Source organism: Camponotus vicinus, unplaced genomic scaffold (genome assembly GCF_025532165.1).
Source record: "Camponotus vicinus isolate PSW18456_S1 unplaced genomic scaffold, iyCamVici1.0 SCAF_4, whole genome shotgun sequence".
Taxonomy (NCBI): Eukaryota; Metazoa; Arthropoda; class Insecta; order Hymenoptera; family Formicidae; genus Camponotus; species Camponotus vicinus.
Genome location: NW_028141976.1, coordinates 13406775 through 13425143, shown reverse-complemented (window position 1 = coordinate 13425143; position 18369 = coordinate 13406775). Strand labels below are relative to the sequence as shown.

Below are 18369 nucleotides of genomic sequence, written 5' to 3'. Positions count from 1 at the left end.
GCGGACTAGGTGAGGGCAAGACGGGGGAAGATGGGATAGAAGGAGGCCAAGGGGGGTATTTACATTGCTAATGTATCGCCGGCCTAACTTCTAATTAAACAAATTCGCACAACTCAGCGCGCCGCGCGGTTGCCGCGCGGAATTACTCGGGGAGGCGGGAAGGACATCTTACTCCCTTTATCGCTCCTTTTCCCTTCATTCTTCTCGCTCCCTCTCGTTGCCTCTTTCTTTCTCCGCTGCGGCGACGAGGACTGAAGAGAGCGAGAAACTCTCCCCCTCCGCGCGCCTGGAAGGGTCGCTCGTTAGCGCTCTTAACGCAACTTACCGCTCGGAGCGCAAGCCCCCTGATTCATCGGCAAGGGGGAATGAATATTTATAAGAAACTGCGAAATAGTAGCCTCCCTCGTTCTTTCTCCTTCTTACTCTCTACTCGTATAGAGTCACCCCTGTTGTATCCAGTCGTTGCTGACTCGCTGGGATGCCCCTTCTACATTTCTCTTGCCTCTCTCATTTCCTTGATGTGGTAAGGTCATTTTCCGGGCATTACGAAATCATACTGCTATTCATTGTAGGTGCAGATACGATTACCGGATTTATTGCTAAAACGTGGAATTTTGCCGTAATGCGCAATTTTACGTAGTTTTACATTATAGCGACACCTTAATCTTGCAACAATTGTTGGGACGAGAGAGAGAATATTTTAATTTTTTAAGAAATATTATAATATTTAAACCTCATTTTAAAATATAAATTATTCAGTCTTCTTGCGGATTATTTAAAGCACCTTTTGCGAATATACTAATACATCTTATAATCTTATTATTTGAGAGACGAAATGCAAGTACATTAATTAGATGTGTAAAATTTTGAAAAGCAGAAAATTTAACAAACCGTAGCAGATGTATAAAGATTCTAAAGACCATTTCCCGAAAGGTATCCTCTCGGTCTCTCATCGAGCGAAACATAAAGATATCATATGTTTATTAGTCTGTACTAATGTTAATTATATTTTGCGCTAAGCGCTCGCAGGCACACACAGCGAAGTTCGCCAGGATGTTCGCGAATTATTTATGCGGCGCACAAAGTCGTAACGTTACGGAGAACGCGTACTTTATCATCTGGAACTTGTAGAAGAGGATATTGTCGATATTATTTATACGCCTACAGAGCTAACGGTCCAACGGTTATATCCAGTTAATTTATTCGAGCAACTCGTCCCGCGTCGGGCGTTCGATTTAGCGCTAAATCCAGTGGCGTTTCTCGTAATTGATTTAATCGATCGGATTAATATCGAGCGTGTATATCGATTAAAGTAAGCGCGGTACTCGTACGTTCGTTTGCCTCGCATCGGTATACGTCGGTATAAACAAGTTATCGAGTAATAACTTAGGCACGTCTGATGGATGTCCGTTTTCCCTGACTTGATTCTCCGAGAATCGTTACCGGCCATGCGTAAGAAAGATAAACCGTATAAACGCCGTCTTCATAGATTTTATACAAGGATAACTTATAGCCATAAATATCAAGAGTCATTTTATTTATTCCTGGCACACATGGCGCGCAATATCTGTTATATCTTCTTGGACACTCGAATCAAGAATTATTTCTCCAATCCCGCAAAGCTTCATTTCCGTAGATTAAATGTTATTAAACGCATTTTTGCATTCTTTTGTTTAAATATTACCCGACGTGTGTGCGATAATTTCGTTTATCGGAGATAAATGATAAATTAGTCATTAAAGCTGACTGCGTATTCGAAAGACGAAACGTGATATTCGAGATTTTATGTGGCGTAAGGCTGTCAACTTGATAGAAAACCACGTTAGACATTCGACAGTCGCGTCGTGTGAGGTCCCACGACTGCTTCCTGTGCCGTTGACTATCTGCGACCATTTCCGGCGTGTCTCCGTCGGCTCGATTACACCGCAATAAAACACCGTCCTGACACCTGCGGGCTCGACAGGGACCTCTGTCTCCTTTTCTTGATAACGAATCCACAAAGCCAGCTCTATATTCCTTCGAGGGCCGAGGTGACGGTGCGTGCAAAAATCGCGGCGCGCCTCCAGAGAATTGATAACTTCTGACCGTGTGAACGTAACTCGTCGGGAAATACGACTCGAGGTAAACAAAACAAGAGATAGACACTTGCCGGAAGTAATTTACATTTATAATTTGCAATTTTCCATTTTTATCTCAATATCCACTTGTCATCGGATACGTTCGTTAAGCGTTACTCGCGAGAACGCGTAAATTCCGTGAATCGAGCGCATCGAGATGTCCATCTGAACGAGCCTTAATCTCGTTTCGGCTTAAGCGCGAGCAAAGGCCTTCAAACAAGTATTTATCTCATTAATAAAGAGATCTTATTTATTGCGCAAGCGCGAGTAACACACTTATCTCGGTGATTAATTTTTTATACAAATTCAAATGTAAGGAAAAAACGAACTGGATATTAATTACCGGCTTTACATGGCAAATTTGATTCGTAATTTTAAGGAGAATTATTCGATACGTTTAAACGATCTTTTTTTTTTTCTAGACTCGACATTAGCTTATCGCCTAAGTTTGTAAGTAGGGAACTCGATAAAACCTGCTCGGTAATCAAGAGCTGCTTTCGAGATGTTATTTCAGATGACTACAAAGATTGCCGCTGTACTCCCAGGCCGTAAATCATGCGGCTCTTTCGCGATCAACCGCTGTACTCATCGTGTTATTTGTCACGATGAGCACAACGGAAGATAATTCGTGAAAAATTTGACGTCAAAGGCGAGCCAGCTAACGGGCTCATTATAATGGATGTTCGGCTTATCATTTAGTTTTGCGTCCATATAATAAAATAAATTTGCCAATTCGCGCAACGGACGTACGAATTTGCGAATAATCGCAAAATATGTCGCGTTTAAACGCCCGCGATTTATTACGGCCGGACCGTAACTTGCATTTCACAAACAGTGCGTCATGAAATCTATTTTCGCAAAATATAAATTACCGTTTACAACAAATGCGTAATTCGCTCCCGTGATTAATTCAAACGCGCATTCGAGTATGACACCGTCTGTCAAGAATTTCAATTACAACAAGAAACGTTCTATAGATTTTTCTCCTCGCGCGATCCGAGAGACGCTACAAATCAGAAAGAAAGTATCTCTCGTACAAAGATTAATTTATTCGTAGAAGCGACTCCGAGACATTTTGTTTGGCGCCAGCCAAGTCAAAGGGAAAAAAAGTCGATGCAAATCATCCGACAAAATCTCGTAATTCTCGGCCGGATCTATTAAATGTGATGCAGCGGCATTATAAAGTTTTGAATAATAGGGTTGGCGAGGCGATAGAATGTATGACGTGTTTATAAGCCTGCACTCGTACAAATACGCGGTCGTGCTCTTCGCGGTATGTTTGCGCTCGCGTATGCGTGCGCGTGTACACCAAATGTACGTGCATGTACGATGCGCGTGTGGCTGTGTGCTCGGCGAACGAGCGGCACTTTGCGGGGTCGTAAAACAGCGGCAGCCTTGTAAATCTGTGCTCGAGTGCGGCAGTCCTGACAGATTCTCGCCCCTCCCCCTCCCCTTCAACCCCTTCACTGCGACACCCGCTGTTCCGCCATCAACCTCCGTCGACGAACAGTCTCTTATAATGAGGTCGTCGCGAACGCGGTGACCTTCGTGGTTAAGATTGCACCAGTTTCGAGATACCGCGCAACCTCAACGTCACGCATTTATCGACGATATCGCGGAAGTCGCGGTGGAAAAGACGCGACTCTCCGCATTTTGCGGATCAAATTTGTCATAAACTCGGAAACCATGAGTCAGATGATGTACGCTTGCCAGACAAACTCGGAGCGTCCATAACGAATGGCGATTTGCATCTTGCTTTATCTATACTATAACGATGACGTCTTTGTTTAAGCTCTGCTCCATTTTCATTTGGATCTCTTGTTTGCGCGTTGGACGCTCTTGGATGTTTATTAGAGATTGTTGATACGACTCATCGAATGTTACATTTTCCACATTACGCGCGAGTAATGTAGCGGAATTTGAAAAAAAAAATCGAAACGTATTTATCGCCTATCTTTGCACGCGTTGTATTTAGATCCAGTTCTGTGTGTCCTTGGCTAAGATTTAATGTACTACTTTAATAATTTCAGATTAGGTTTAAGGAGCTTCTTAATCGCACATGTGAAACAAGTTTACGTATGAATAATCGAGTATTCGAGCATAGATTATATCTTGGCAATTAATATCGGTAAACTTTATCGCAGCGGATTTTCCTATAAATACCGCAAAAGATAACTCTACAACCTTTTGACAAAGTTTTAACCGCTTGGTAATCTTATACTACTGGCACGTACGGTACATACATTACTGTTTCTTGTGATTATTTTATTCGTGTCGTCGATTTTTACTCATGTTGCAATATTTATTTAAAAATACCGCTGGCAATAAAAAGCATTTCCAACAATTAAGATTTTTCGTTTCTTTCCATTATTCGAAATATATATATGTATAAATTTGAATCACAATTTTCTGTTCTGTCGCAATTCATACATATCAAAATTGTTTAATAATTAAAAATAAAAAAATAGAAATAAATACACAAATGATTAATACGCAATAGTAAACATTAACTTAAGGGTTTTGCAATATATTTCCGTTGTGCATCGCCTGTTATACGCATCGTTTATTTTATCACGTTTCTTATAAGTTCGACGAGGCATCCGCGATGAATTCTGCGCCAGTGCCAACGCAAATGTTTAACGAAGAGAAGTTGCGAGGTCGTCAGCCAGCTATTTATTTACAGCGATCCCGCCGCGATTTTCGATCTCACGGTTGATGTAGAAAGCGCGTAGCTCACGCGGATATCGCGCAAAGTGCTCATCGTGCGGTATAGCTGTGCTTACGTCCAAGTATTTTACGATGTTATGCTAACCCGAATATCTGACGAGACGACGCACCGACAGACGTAAAGCGTCGTTAATCACTGCCCACGAAATCTTTTTTCTCTCGGCACAATCATTCAAAGACAATTTTATCGCTTGCCCCAAACAAAGAGCTTTCCATCCCTTAAGCAATATATTATATATATTTATGCTCTCAAACAGAAAGAAAGAGATGGAGAGAATAATATTATACTATATTTTTTATTTTATTCATTTAATCATTATTTTCTTTCAATATCTAATTACACGTGTTTATATATCTTGATCAATTTTAACAAATCAAGGATCATCGCATTTTTTCTTGCTGAAAAAATAAAAAAGTAATCTTGGACCAAATTTTGGACCAGATCGCCAATCGATCGCTATTCTATATGACGAAGAGATGCGTAGCGGCCGAAAGATAAAATTTACTAATCTGAAATGCAAATGCCACGCACGATTCCACGGCGTATGCGTCGTTGCAGAATTTTTATTATTGCGACGTGAACTTAAGCCTGTTGTTCACGGTACGCAGGGCCTGTGTAAAGTGAAGAACAAATGTAACGAGGCAGTCGCGTCTTACTCAGATAGTAGCTTACCTGATCAGGCGCGCCTTACCCTTAAACGCAACTTCTTTTTGCGGGGGCCCTCTTAGTATGCACGTGCGACCGTCGTAAAGTAGATGTACAGATCGCGCGTATCTTACGAAACTAAATTGGAACGAGACGAGAAGGGAACGAGAAGCAAAAAAAAGCAGAGAGCCGAGAGATAGAAACGGCAGAAATGGGATGGAGAGAAAGAGAGAGAAGGTGAGACAGGCAGGAAGAAAGAAGGAGAAGACGGGCAGAAACTTGGTGCACGGAACGCACGACGAGAGTGCGAACACCCACCGGCCAGGCGCGGCATATCCAGCTGGCTCTCCCACGCGTTCTCGGCCAACTGACATCTTCATCATCCACCGGTGGAGTCACGTAGTAACAGGATTAAAATCCTTGCGCGAGCAGCCACCTCGAAGGACGTACCCGTCGAAAAAAACACCTGGGTCTTCCTCTCTCCGCCATCCTTGAAATCGGATCGGCAACCAGCGCTTTCCGTAAATTTTGTCGCCAAGAATAAGACGCGAAGAACTTTGATATCGCTCTAATATCAATGTATATGTAGAAGATATATGTGAGATTTATGTCAAGTCTTTATCAATTTCATGGTATCTAACATGTGATGTTTATATTTGAAAAATATTACACTTACTTCTCTATCTTTCCTTCTTGTGAAAATATTAAAAGTAATTAAACTTTCTATCTCGGATATTTTTGTTTTCATATTATTATACATGATGATATAAATAGCAATCTTAATAAAAGCTACTATTTAAAACCAAGTTGGAATAATTATAAATAGCTCAATTAAATAAATGTGCAGTTTTTATAAACCATCATTATAATATTTGTATTTTAGATAATAAAAAAATAGTATTAATTAAAGTTAAATGCACACAAATAAATGTCTTCTTTTGCAATTTTTCCTCTAGCTTTCTTTCTTGGATTTTTTTTCTAATATTTTCATCAACACATAATGTACCATCAATGACATTCGCAAGGGCCGGAGATCCAAGCTGGGCGCATGAGCGGGTGCGGATAGTTGTCGATTCCCCTGCGACATAACTACGTATTATAGGACGACCACTAGGCGAGGATTAAGCCTCGATGTCATCGACGTGGTCGGGCATGAAGTGGGTATGGAATGAACGGTCCTTCGCACACGGACAACCAGCGCGCTGGTTATCGGCCGGCCACGACCGCTACAAATCTTGGGCTATCGTCGAATCTCTCCTGGTTTTTGGTGGCTCTCTAATGCCTCTGCTCTCGCTTTCGAACATTGCGAATGCTCAGAGAGGGACCGTGGTAAAGAGAAAGAGGCAAGGGGAAAGGGAGAGCGAGAGAAAGGGAGTACGTGTGTGTACATGTATGCGGAGTAGCGAGAGATTTGAGGGAAGGAGGAGGGGGAGAGGGGAGGGGTCGTTGGACTCCGATGGATATCCGGTACCCATATATACCCATCGGCGGCGGAAAGGGACACGGCGATCGACGATGGTACTTGTGAACACGGGGAAAGAGTGAGGAAAAGAGAAGTCACCGATGGTATAGATAGTAACTAGGGATCTCCCCATAGCTCTTGGCGTGGCGCACATAAAGAACAGAAACGTCGGGACGTGTTCAAGACGAACTGCGCTTACGCGGATGCGGATCGCGCTACGAGAGGAGCGGCGAGGGGAAACCGCCCAGGAGAAGACGGTCGAGTGGCAGGATATCGGTAAAAGGAACAAGAGCGACCAGGGCGAATTCATTGGCGAGCCAATCGTCGAAAAATTACCGATTTCGATATTATCAATATTATCAATAATGCTCTGAGGAATTTCTGCGACAGTGGTTCTCATACAAGATAATTTTATACAAGAGACTTACACACACACGCACGATACAGAAAAGAAATTATTCTCTATATTTATGAGGACTCATTTAATAAGCTACTTGTGCTAAAGAAAAATTCATTATAAAAGCACAAGTACATATTATACCAATAATCCGGAATGCATAATCGAAGCGACATTCGTGTTTTTTTATATATTTATCTACATGTACGTATACTCGTTCGCGTTTTGATGTTTTCCTTTAAGATTGCCACTTGTAAACGATGAACGTAAACAATTTCTCTTACATTACGCTAGTCCTCATCGAGACGCGGTGTGTAACGACGGTAGCGTTTAAATACCGTGGGGAGAAATGAGGGCTCGTTTCTTTAAGGCGAGGGTTAGTTTAAGGGCCGTTCGAGAATCGGTAGCCTCTCGAGCGATGTTTTATTTTATCCTCTTCGCTCCATAAGATCGTATTCTTTACGACCCATTAGACGAATTCATTTACCAGCCCCGGGCAATAGGTAGGTGAGGTCCGTAAGCCCTCTTTTCTCCTTTTCTTTCCTTCTCTCTCTCTCTCTCTCTCTCTTCATCATTTATCCTCCTTCTCCTTGCTTTTCTCCTCTCTCCTTCTGTCTTTCCGTCTCTTACGTATTCTTACTCCGTCTCTTTTCTCCCTTTTTCTTCGGCGTTTGCCTTATGCGGCACTTCTTCATCGTTCTCGTCTCGAATCGGCGACTTATCCCCCTCTGCTCCATCACTGCTACAGAGGATTGGGACCGAAGAGATCGGTCGCTCCGTAATTATTATTCGAATGGCCGATCGAGCCCGATCAGGCGTATATATACGTTCTATGTTTACGATAACGTCGCCCAATTGATGCGCTGGCTGATGCACCCGGCGATTTAGATAGGAAAATCAGAGGCGACGCATCGATTCGAATTGAATGCACCGGCGATTACCAAGAGCGTGTACGCTCGATCGACCGTTTTTGTTACAGTATATATCGCGGCTATCCTCGCGCACAATTGCGCACACGACGATAACCGTCGTTCTTTCCTCTGCGAGCGCATTATCGGACGCGCGCGACGTTTTAGTGCCCGCGAAATCATTCAATTGCCTTCTTTCGAATCGACGATTCGCGATCATTATGCTTGAGTAATTATGCGCCATTGACCCTCCGAGTAACGGACGACTTCCGGCGATCGAGCGTTTGCGCGGCTGCGCTTAATAGCCCGACTCGTAAAATCAAGTCTTATCGAGGATTTATTGGGCGCTCGCTAAGATAGAGCAAGATTTAAATTCTTTATCGTTACCGTTAGCCATCCGTCTTGCCCCACTCGGTCTCTTCTCGGGTTTCATTGGCCCCCATCGTGCGACTCCCTTTTCTCACACAAATCCTCCTTTACTACAAATCCACCAGCGGTGGGTTCACTTTCAAATTTGGACGTTTCTTTTCTTCCAACTTGATTTTCGATCATGAATTTCTTATCTAATGTCATAAATGTCGATGATTCACAGTGATATATTTTGTATCCCGGAGAAAAAAAGGAGATACGAGAGAGAATATATAATTTCACATATATCTCCATTCCAACTTATAAAATTAAAATGTTCAAGTTTATGAGTTATTCCTGTCGCGTGTATCTTTCAAATTTCATGTGACTTTTCTACGTAATTTTACGCGTATAAATTATATACACTATTTTATAATTAAAAAATTTTACTTTAGAAAAAGGTTATAAAAAATTACACATCCCTCGAATATTTTTATCTCTCACATATTCCTACCTTCTCATTTCTATACATTATTAGATACATTTTTGATATTATATATATATTATTTTACCATGTATATTAAATTATATATAATTAAAATTTATCTCTCGCGATATATCAGAAAAAAGAGATATCAAACGGCACTCAACTCGAGTATATTCACAAAACATGCAGAGAATGTTTGCCACTGTTATAAAGTCTTTTTATTGCAAATTAATCGTAATTTGGTGGGTTGGCGATTTAGAATAGGTCGCTCGAGAAGATCGTTCCCGCGAAGACATCATAGCCGCCGATCCGCCCTTGCGGAATAAGCAAACGAAATAAAATAAGGAATATAGAGGCGGCGGGGCGAGAGGAAGCTACTCGACGCTGTATCAATTCATTAGCGCATTACGGTTAAAATAAAAGTATCCGCGTATCTGCGGCATGCGGCGTATCTCTTATGAAGAGGACGAGTGGTGGCCGACCGGTTTCTGCGACTCCTACCCATCTCTCCTCCCCCGCTTTTCCCCCCCTAACTCTCTTTCGCCATGTCCCTCCCCCCCCCCGACTGTTCTTTCTTCGGCTCCTTCAACGGATCGACCTTCACCGTGATTTGCTGGCTAGCGACCGCCATCCGGCGACTCCAAGTCGTCATTATGCACCGCAAATGGCGAAAAAAAAAGTAGGAAAAGACGACGCGCGAATCCAGTCGACGTGGGTAAGGTAAGGATGGAAAGCGAGGGGCGGATGGTACGATCGGGGAATTCGTTGGATTCAACGGAGGGTCCGCAGACCAGCGGCGTCCTTGAAGGAGATGATATCTCGCGTAACGTCTCCCGGCTGATAAGCGAAATCGTGCGCTCGTAATGTAGCATACAGACTCGCCCGGTTTATCTAGTTTATCCGTCGACCGTGTCTATTCTTTGCGGTTAACATACGCGGGGGTGAGTTTGATACCGATGCCCGGTACATTCGATGCGGTATTGTATGGCACCGAATTAGCGAGCGCGCGCTCCGGACTCCGGACTGCTCGCTATATTAAGGATCCCTCTTCCCTCTCTTTGGCGTTCACGGGCGTAAATTTCGAGCGCCGTCCCCTCGAGAAGGCGAGGAGATAAGCCGCGCGCGGAGAGAACGCGGACGGATACCGGTATTTCTAATTAATGCAGGTATCCGTCGAAAGAAAGCGAAAAGTGGTTTCGCGTTTAACGATCGCGCATCGATAGCGAAAATCCGCGCTATTAGTTGGACATTTAACGATCGCATCAGTTAGGCTATAATAAAAATACGCCGCGGTGACAAATTGTTTCAAATAGGCACTTACCGTTAATACGCGCGACGATGTGACGAACGCTTGACGCTCCTTCTCTTTTTTTTCTCGATCCATTAGCTCGTATACATTACTCGGATGAAGAAAAATTAATCGAGAATATGACGCTCTTAATGACGGCCCCGGTTTCTTGAAATATGTAAAACTTTTAGCAGTCTCAGACGAGGTCGGTTGTAAATTGTTCGAATCGCTTCTCGATAATCGATCCTTCGATTTCTCTCCCGTGAAAAATCTTGTGCAATTTAATCGCACGACTTTTATACATGCTTCATAAAGCTCACATGAACAAATTTTTTAAATAAAGATTTAATAAAGAAATGTGTAACAAAATTTTAGATCAAGTTTGCAGTGAATGAAATCATTGCTCGCAACATGTTTAAAAAAATGTTATATCATTATACTTGTTAGGAACCTATCATTATTCGATTCGTGTTTTCGTAAATGATGGACGAAAACAAAGATTTGTAGGAAGCAGGCAGAGATAAACCGAGAGACACATGTTCTTAGTTTATAACATATATATTTATTTGAGCTTTTAATTGCATTTTAAAATACAACGGAAATAATTAAATAATGACAAATCTGGTAAAATGGTTTCAAGAGTCGCGTATACATGATGCATATCTTTGTGGTTGCGTGTTTGTAAGTAGGTAGGTACGTTTCGAGCGTATCATTCGCACGGCTGGCTGTTTCTTTTCTCGAGTGTCCCTGCGACAGTGTGAGCTTGTGTGTGTACGTATGTGCGTGCGTGTGTGTGTGTACGTGTAATGTGTATGCACGCGCGCGCGGATGCGTGTGACGTGTTAGTCGCAGCCACGTAATGGTATCTCGTCTTACGTTCATCACACTCTCAGCAGTCGTATATAATTACAATAATAATATTAATATTATTATGTCGATAAATACTTTTTTTAAAGTCCGCGATGGAAGAATTAGAGTTTACAAGAAATACGTATACAAGTATGTTCCATTCTTTTCCGGCCTTCGTTGTTGAGGGCCGCACGCACAGCTGCTCTATCTTTTCCCGTCTGTTTCTACTGTCTCAATCTCTCTCGGAAGCATTCTTTCCTTTCTCCAAACTGTCATTCTATTTTTTTTATCTCTCTCTCTCTCTCTCTCTCTCGCTCACGCGCATTTTCTCGTTCTCTCTTATTCTCGTCATTCAGGTAACATTCATATTCTCATCTGATTCCACTTGCGCCCTATGCTCCGCATTTGTTACACCACACGCATATATGTATATCACTGTAATATAATAATTATAATTATAATCAATATACACAGTATTCGCGATAATTCGAGTGATAATAATGACAATATTTTACACGTAAAATGACACGTTGGCTCGTTCTCGTCGCAATAAATATTATTTGAACAAAGAAAATTTACAATAGTCTACACGTACGTTATACGTCGAGAAAATTTGCGTTCTTCGACGATGCATCACGCTCTCTCGCACGCATTCTTTTACTTGCGCTCTCTTTCCCTCTCTCTCTCTCTCCCTCTCTTTTTCTCTTTCACACTTTGCTCTTTCACACACGCATTCGTCTCTCGCGCGTACTTATTCGATTAACTTATTCGAATCTCGCTATTGCACCGCGTCTCTGCACCCTTCGGTTCTTGTCGCTCTTACATTCGCTTCAAGGTATCTCCGCACCTTCTATTCGCAGCAGTCGTAACGCTCTCCGAGGCGGTTCTCGACCGTCCCCGCGAGCAAAACTTACTTGGATTTTTCGTAGTAATAAGTATCAACAAAGAGATTCCTATACAGGGTCGAGAACCCTAGCCTAGCCTATGCTCTACTAAACTACGGCCTTACAATCTAGAGGTATACATGCTGACGATCTTACGACAGGTGATAGATAAGCTTTCTTTCCTTCTCGCCGTCTCTCGTTTCCTCTTTCTCTATCTCTTCGACTCTCTTTCTTTCTCTAATCTAACCGATCTTTTGCAGTTTTCTTCATCTCACGCAATCTTCCTCATCTCACGTCGTAAACGTCCTTAAGTATTTATAAAATCACAAACTTGGCCGCGTGCCGAGCCCCGTGACTCAGCAATGCCGCGAGATATGGTGGCATCACAATTTAATTAACGCTCGTTCAACACCCACAATATCATCGTCACACCCTCTCGTGTACTGTCTTGGGCACGAAAAAAATAAGAGTCACTGGTACAATTTGTTTAATTGTTAATTTTCTTATACCGATGGAAGGAAAGTGATACCGAGTAAACGGAAGGCGAAATGTGCTCAGGAAAAATGTGTCAACGATACGAAATGTCAATTGTACAAAGTTGCACGCGCGCGTTCTTAGACTCTTATTCCCATAGCGATCGCGATCGAGGAAAAATTCTAAAGCGAAAAACCCTCTCGCGAGGTTTTTCATGTTGCACGCGATCTATAGAGAAAGGAAAACGTTCTAAATAATTACGCGCGCGTCTATTCTTCATAATCTCGACATAATCTTTTCGTAATAATTAAAATGTAGTAAAAGAGAAGAGGGAGATTAGTATAAAAGAAATAATAAGAGAGATGTATATAAAATGGAATTTGAAACTTCTCTCACCAATGTAGAGATTTTTAATTTTCAAAGGGTCTTGGGCGACGCACACGTTAATCGCGCCGTCAACAACCCAGGAATGATAAGACATGTTCTCGATGACAGACTAAGACGATCGCCAAAAACGGAAACGGAGTCGCGTTGCGTCATATTGCATTTGCATTTATTCTGTGACTGAACGAAATTTCTCACTATAATATCGTCGCAACGGCAAAGTTTCTTTCGACGGAGATATCCACATTTAGGCTAAAAGAGCGCGGTGACGAGGCTTAGCTTTTAAGAAATCTCAGATTTTCAAATTATGCAAAATATTACTTTCCTTCTTTGCGTATACGTAAAATGAAGAAATAATTAAGAGTAATATTTTAAATTTAATAATTAAAAAATTTTTTTTCTCAATTTTTTATATTCCTAAATATATTACATAAAAATTTAAAAAAATGAAAGAGTCTCTTTGTAAGAGATCTCTTATCACCAATTGTGTCGGCTTTTTCCACATTATCAAAAATGAAGAGTCAACGCTCTCGTGTAGTGATAATTATAATGTTTATCGTATAATAACATTTCTATAATTTCTACTTTATCGAACAGATAAATGTAGAATAGAGACATGTAAGAATAATTAAAAATCAGTATAATTATAATTTCAATTTTCAATACTACAAGTTCAGGAAGAAAGATTTTGCGCCATTTGTTGCATTTTCATTGTCATAAACAGAAATTATTTTTGCATGCTTGTGCCATCGAAATCTAAAATTTGTAAATTTATACTGCTTTCAATTTCTGATCTTTAATATGTACTTCCTACCATATAATCTCAAGACAATTGGTGATGAGAATACAAATATTATGTAAATATTAAATTAAATTAAATATTATGTAAAATTAATCCCATTTTACGAATAACAATGATAGGCCGATAGAATTATCTCAAATGTAGAAAGAGAGAGAGAGAGAGAGAGACAAGTGATAATGGGAAATTATTTTATACATTTACCATTGTTTGTGTATACAATCTCTCTCATATAATTTCTTTTTCGTTTATCGGTATAGCCACGACACAGCCTCTTTAAGCATAAACCCGAAGACGCCGGATGCGCGACGACGTCGTTCGGCGCGGCGGTGTTCGCGGGGAAAGAGGGGGGAGGGAGAAGAGGATGAAAATTTTCAACCATCGCTAGTTACAGTCGTTACAATATAGATACACTTATGTACAAATGGCACCGCTACTTACGGGGCTCGGACTATACGTACTTACTGGACAATTGCTTTGCCAGCTCCGTATACTTGAGAAATTTGGAGTGCGGGCTCTCCTCGAGGGGAGAGGCCGCTGACTGCGACGGGCTACCGTTTGCTTGTGGAAGCGGCGGCGACTTGTTGCGTTGCGACGTCGGCGGTGACGAGGAGTTGCGACTCGGCCCACCGGAAGTGCCCTGGGAGACCGCCGCGGCGGCCGCAGCCGCTGCGGCCGACCTGCCGATGGTCAATGGATCCGGGATGACGCCATCTTTGACAAAGTGCATCTTGGAGAGATGATGCCTGTATGCGCCCTTCGAAATGAAGGGCGTATCGCAGAATGCGCATTTCATTATCGAGTCTGCGGTAACTACCGCATCGTTGCAGGCCCAGCTGAATGCCAAAATAGCACCAGGCGTTGGTCCGGGACCCGGACCGGTCACTCCTCCTACCGTGCTACCGCTGCCTGGTCCGATGGTAGTCGAGGAACTACCCCCGGATCTTGAAGCGCCGCTGGCACTCGGACCTCGCGTCTCTGTCTTGTCGCACAATTTTTGCAACGCGGCGAGAGGGTGGCTGCTCGTTTTACGACCTTGCGAATCGACGGTGCTCCCACCGGCACCTCCGCCGCCACCACCGGACAAACTGTCGAACATGGAGGAAAGCGCTCCAAGACTACTCGATGCTTTAGTGTCGGGTGTACCACGTGGCGTGACCGATCGATCGCTGCTGGTAGGACTACTCGTGCTGTTTCTACAAGGACTACGCGCAATCTGTTCCACCTGATTGGTCGGTCGTGGCGTAGGTGGATTCATGCGAGGTGACAAAACTTCTCGTCCGTCCTCCGGCGTCTCATGGAGGCTGCTTCGTCGGTGATTGTAGGAACTCTGATCCTCCTCGTCTCTGCAGTCGTCCACTATCTCCTTCTTCACAAACACTTCCCTCGTTGATTGCTGCGATTGTTGTTGTTCTTCCTCGTTCGCGCCTCGTTCCTCTGTCTCTTCGTCCCTCGGCTCTTTCTTTACCACCACGGTAGACGATTCCTCATCTCCGGATTCTTCTGTAATTTGATGATGGCGATTAGGTAACGGCGCAGTCTGTTTCTCTGGAGTAACACGATGATGATGAGACAGAGAGCTCGAATGTCTTTCGTGACTCGTGGTAGACAAATCTAGGCGTCTTTCTGGTGTCATGGTATCCGTTCTACCGCTTCCTCGCTCTGATATTGAACTGGACTCGCTACCGCTTCGCTCCCTTCTAGCTGCGGCATTCGCATTGTAATGTTGTTGCTGATGCTGCTGTTGATAAGTTCGGAGTAGATTCATCGTTTGCGGATCCACCAGAGGTTTTGTGTAATCCACGCTCTCGTCGATGCCCAAGCGTTTGAGAATACTTGTACCCATAGGTGCGCCGGGTTGAGCGTGATGCATACCGGGTGTGCCGTGTCTTACGCGAGAATCGAAACTCTTTTCGATGAGCTTCTCTATCGCGTTCAAAACCGATGGCGAGGTACCTATTGGAGCGGTGCTTTCATTGGTGTTCGGTGTAGGAGTATCTTTTCCAGGCGTGGTCGCGTCGCTGGCAGAGGATGGAGATCGGTGATGCCTTGACGATATCGAAGACGTTTCCTCATTGACGCTCTTACGTCCGCTCTCGGTTGGCGGTAACGTCGCAGGTAAATGATTAGACATGAGGGCGTTCTTCAAAAAGTTTCGCTGATTGACGCCCACCGTGCCTGCGCCGATGCATTGACGTATATGCTCTACAAAGAGCGGAGTTTCGATCTTCTCTCCGCATTTCTCGCACGTAATTCTGCTAGCTTGCTTGCCGAGATGAGTCAGATTGGCGGCAGCATCACCGTTTTTGAATTCATTCTGCGCGCGTTCCAATTCCAACAGTTTCCTCACCGGCAGTGACTTTTTTCGCTTCTCTCGCGTTTGCCGTCGACGTCCTCCGCTTTCGGTAATCGAGCGCATTATGTGTTCCTTGTAATGCGAATTCTTCACCATATGGTTGCTCAACTCTTTCAAAGAACTGAATGCTTGATCGCAAACCTTGCAAGTTAGCACAGCACTAACATGACTGCTCGTCGCGCCAGCACCAGGACCGCCGTTGTTTCCGCCGTGAGGTCCGGATCCACCACTCGGTTGTACTCCCGCATTGCTTCCTCCACCGCTATTTCCGCCACTTCCAGCAGAACCAGTAGTATTGCCGCCCTTGCTCTCGTCGGATGACTTCCAGGATATTATTTGCTCCTGAGAAATAATGTTTGTGTAATGCTGCGTTTGTTGCATATGCGAGGTCATTTCGGCCAGCGAACGGAAGCTCTGCCCGCACCACATGCATTTGAGAATCTGCCGCGTTTGTTCGGCACCTTTACCTAACCAGACATCTTGACCTCGCACGAGTTTTCGCGGCAGTGGCATTGTTTCTTTGATTAAAAGATTCAAATCGGATGGACTTTGCTTGTTACTAGGTGTAGCCGAGTTGTTGCTACCAGTGTTACTGCTGGAAGTTTGCGGTTGGTGTGGTTGCTGAGGAGGCGGGATGGTTGGCATGCTCGTCTGCTGCGAGTGAATTCCTGGCGCCGGAGGTGGTACTGGCATATTGACGCCACAATGCTTGGCTTCTTTCATGTGCGTTGTCATCGCTGCTAGAGTTGGAAAACTCTGTTTGCACCACACGCATTTTAGAACATCCTTGGCTTGATCAGCTCCTTTGTTCAACCAATGAGATTGCCAGGCGCTGTGACGACTGCTGGACGTTGTGGCCGGCGCGCTGGCACCCGTTACGGCAGCACTGCCTCCGGAAGACGATCTGAAGAGATCCTCGCCGCCAAGTTTACTCAACTCGCTCATTTTCTCGAGAGCCTTTGTAGCTTCGCTAGGTTGATACGGTTTTTCCAGCGCCGTTGGTGGTTTCATCTTTCCGTTCCAAAGCTGATGATGATCCACTACACCGCTAGTGCTTTTCGGTGAAAGCTGCTGCTGACTAGTAACTGCTGCTACCGCTGCAGCAAAGTACGGAAAATGTGAGGCCACCACCGGAGATGTCCAGGGAGATACTATAGGTGGTCGGCCAAAGCCAGATGGCGCGACTCCCGGTGCCGTTTCTTGATGGCTCGTGGAACTCGTCGAAGAGGCCAATCTCGATGATTTGCGGGGTGGTGGAGGCGACAAATTTTCCGTCTCGGGTCGTTTTCTGCTGGATACCGAAAGATCCAAGGGACCATTGTTCGTCTCTGTCGAGGAAGACGGCGTAGGTGGTTTGCTGAGATTTAATATCTGTTCCTCTTCATCTTCCTCGGTCAAGGATGCTTTCCTCGTGCTAAAGTCCAGCACAGCCGGTAAGGGTGTCGCTGACGGCGACATCTCCCCAACGCTCGTAGGCGATACCAAGAGACCGGGGGTAGCAGCTGGTGGCGAACACGATGAGGAAACTAGAGGTGACACCGAGCCGCGCGATAAAGGCGAGTGGCCGAGAAGGAGGCGCTGATGAGTCTGTTGCAGATACGCCGCCATGACTGCTGCAGAATGGGGTGGTAGCAGGGGGTGAGTTCCAAGGGGTAGAGGCACGATACTACTTGGACTGACTGGGCTCGCGCTGCTCCTGGTAGCAGGTGGTGGGGGACTTCCGGTCGCCGGACCGGATGATTCCCGAGAATCTCTCGAGGGACAGCGCGGACTCATTGGCTCCCTGAAATTGCAAATGATACCGAGTGCTGTAATGTTAGAATACGGACGCGCGTCCCTTCTTTGAGATCTTTCCACGATTTCAAGAGATTGTACGATGAATAAAACAAATCTTATCAGAGCTTTGCGAAATGTTTGGCGAAACTCGCAATCGAATAGCAGCCATTAATCGTGATAATTGTGCGATAATTTTCTTGTAACCGATCCGCGAGCATCGGTATAACATAGTTAACGCTATTAATATTTCATAACCGTCCGCCATGGGAATTACTACGCAAATAGCTTTTGCCGCACTGTATGATGGAAACGACGGATACCCGGATAACTCATCGATAAAATTAAGCGGAAAAAAAGGCTCGCGTGATAGATAAAGCCTAGAGACGTTGGCGTGTTGCGCGATGGTAACAGCGATGGATAATTCACGTTTGAGAAACGTTGTCGTTTCTAATGTGTATACGCACAAG

General features: G+C 44.0%; 2 protein-coding genes across 10 annotated transcripts in view; one reads left to right on the top strand and one right to left on the bottom strand.

The window, feature by feature from the left end:
• Arm (armadillo) overlaps positions 1-18369 on the top strand; it is a 309699-nt gene that overhangs the window by 77165 nt on the left and 214165 nt on the right. The gene's annotated exons all lie outside the window — the stretch shown is intronic.
• Positions 13359-18369, bottom strand: part of Tio (zinc finger domain-containing protein tiptop) — a 139214-nt gene continuing 134203 nt past the window's right edge. For all 9 annotated transcript variants that reach the window (XM_083096015.1, XM_083096010.1, XM_083096009.1 and 6 more), the window contains one exon: positions 13359-17909. In XM_083096015.1, coding sequence (XP_082952141.1) covers positions 14222-17909 — 3688 coding nt within the window. In that variant the 3' untranslated portion in view covers positions 13359-14221. The remainder of the gene's footprint in view (positions 17910-18369) is intronic.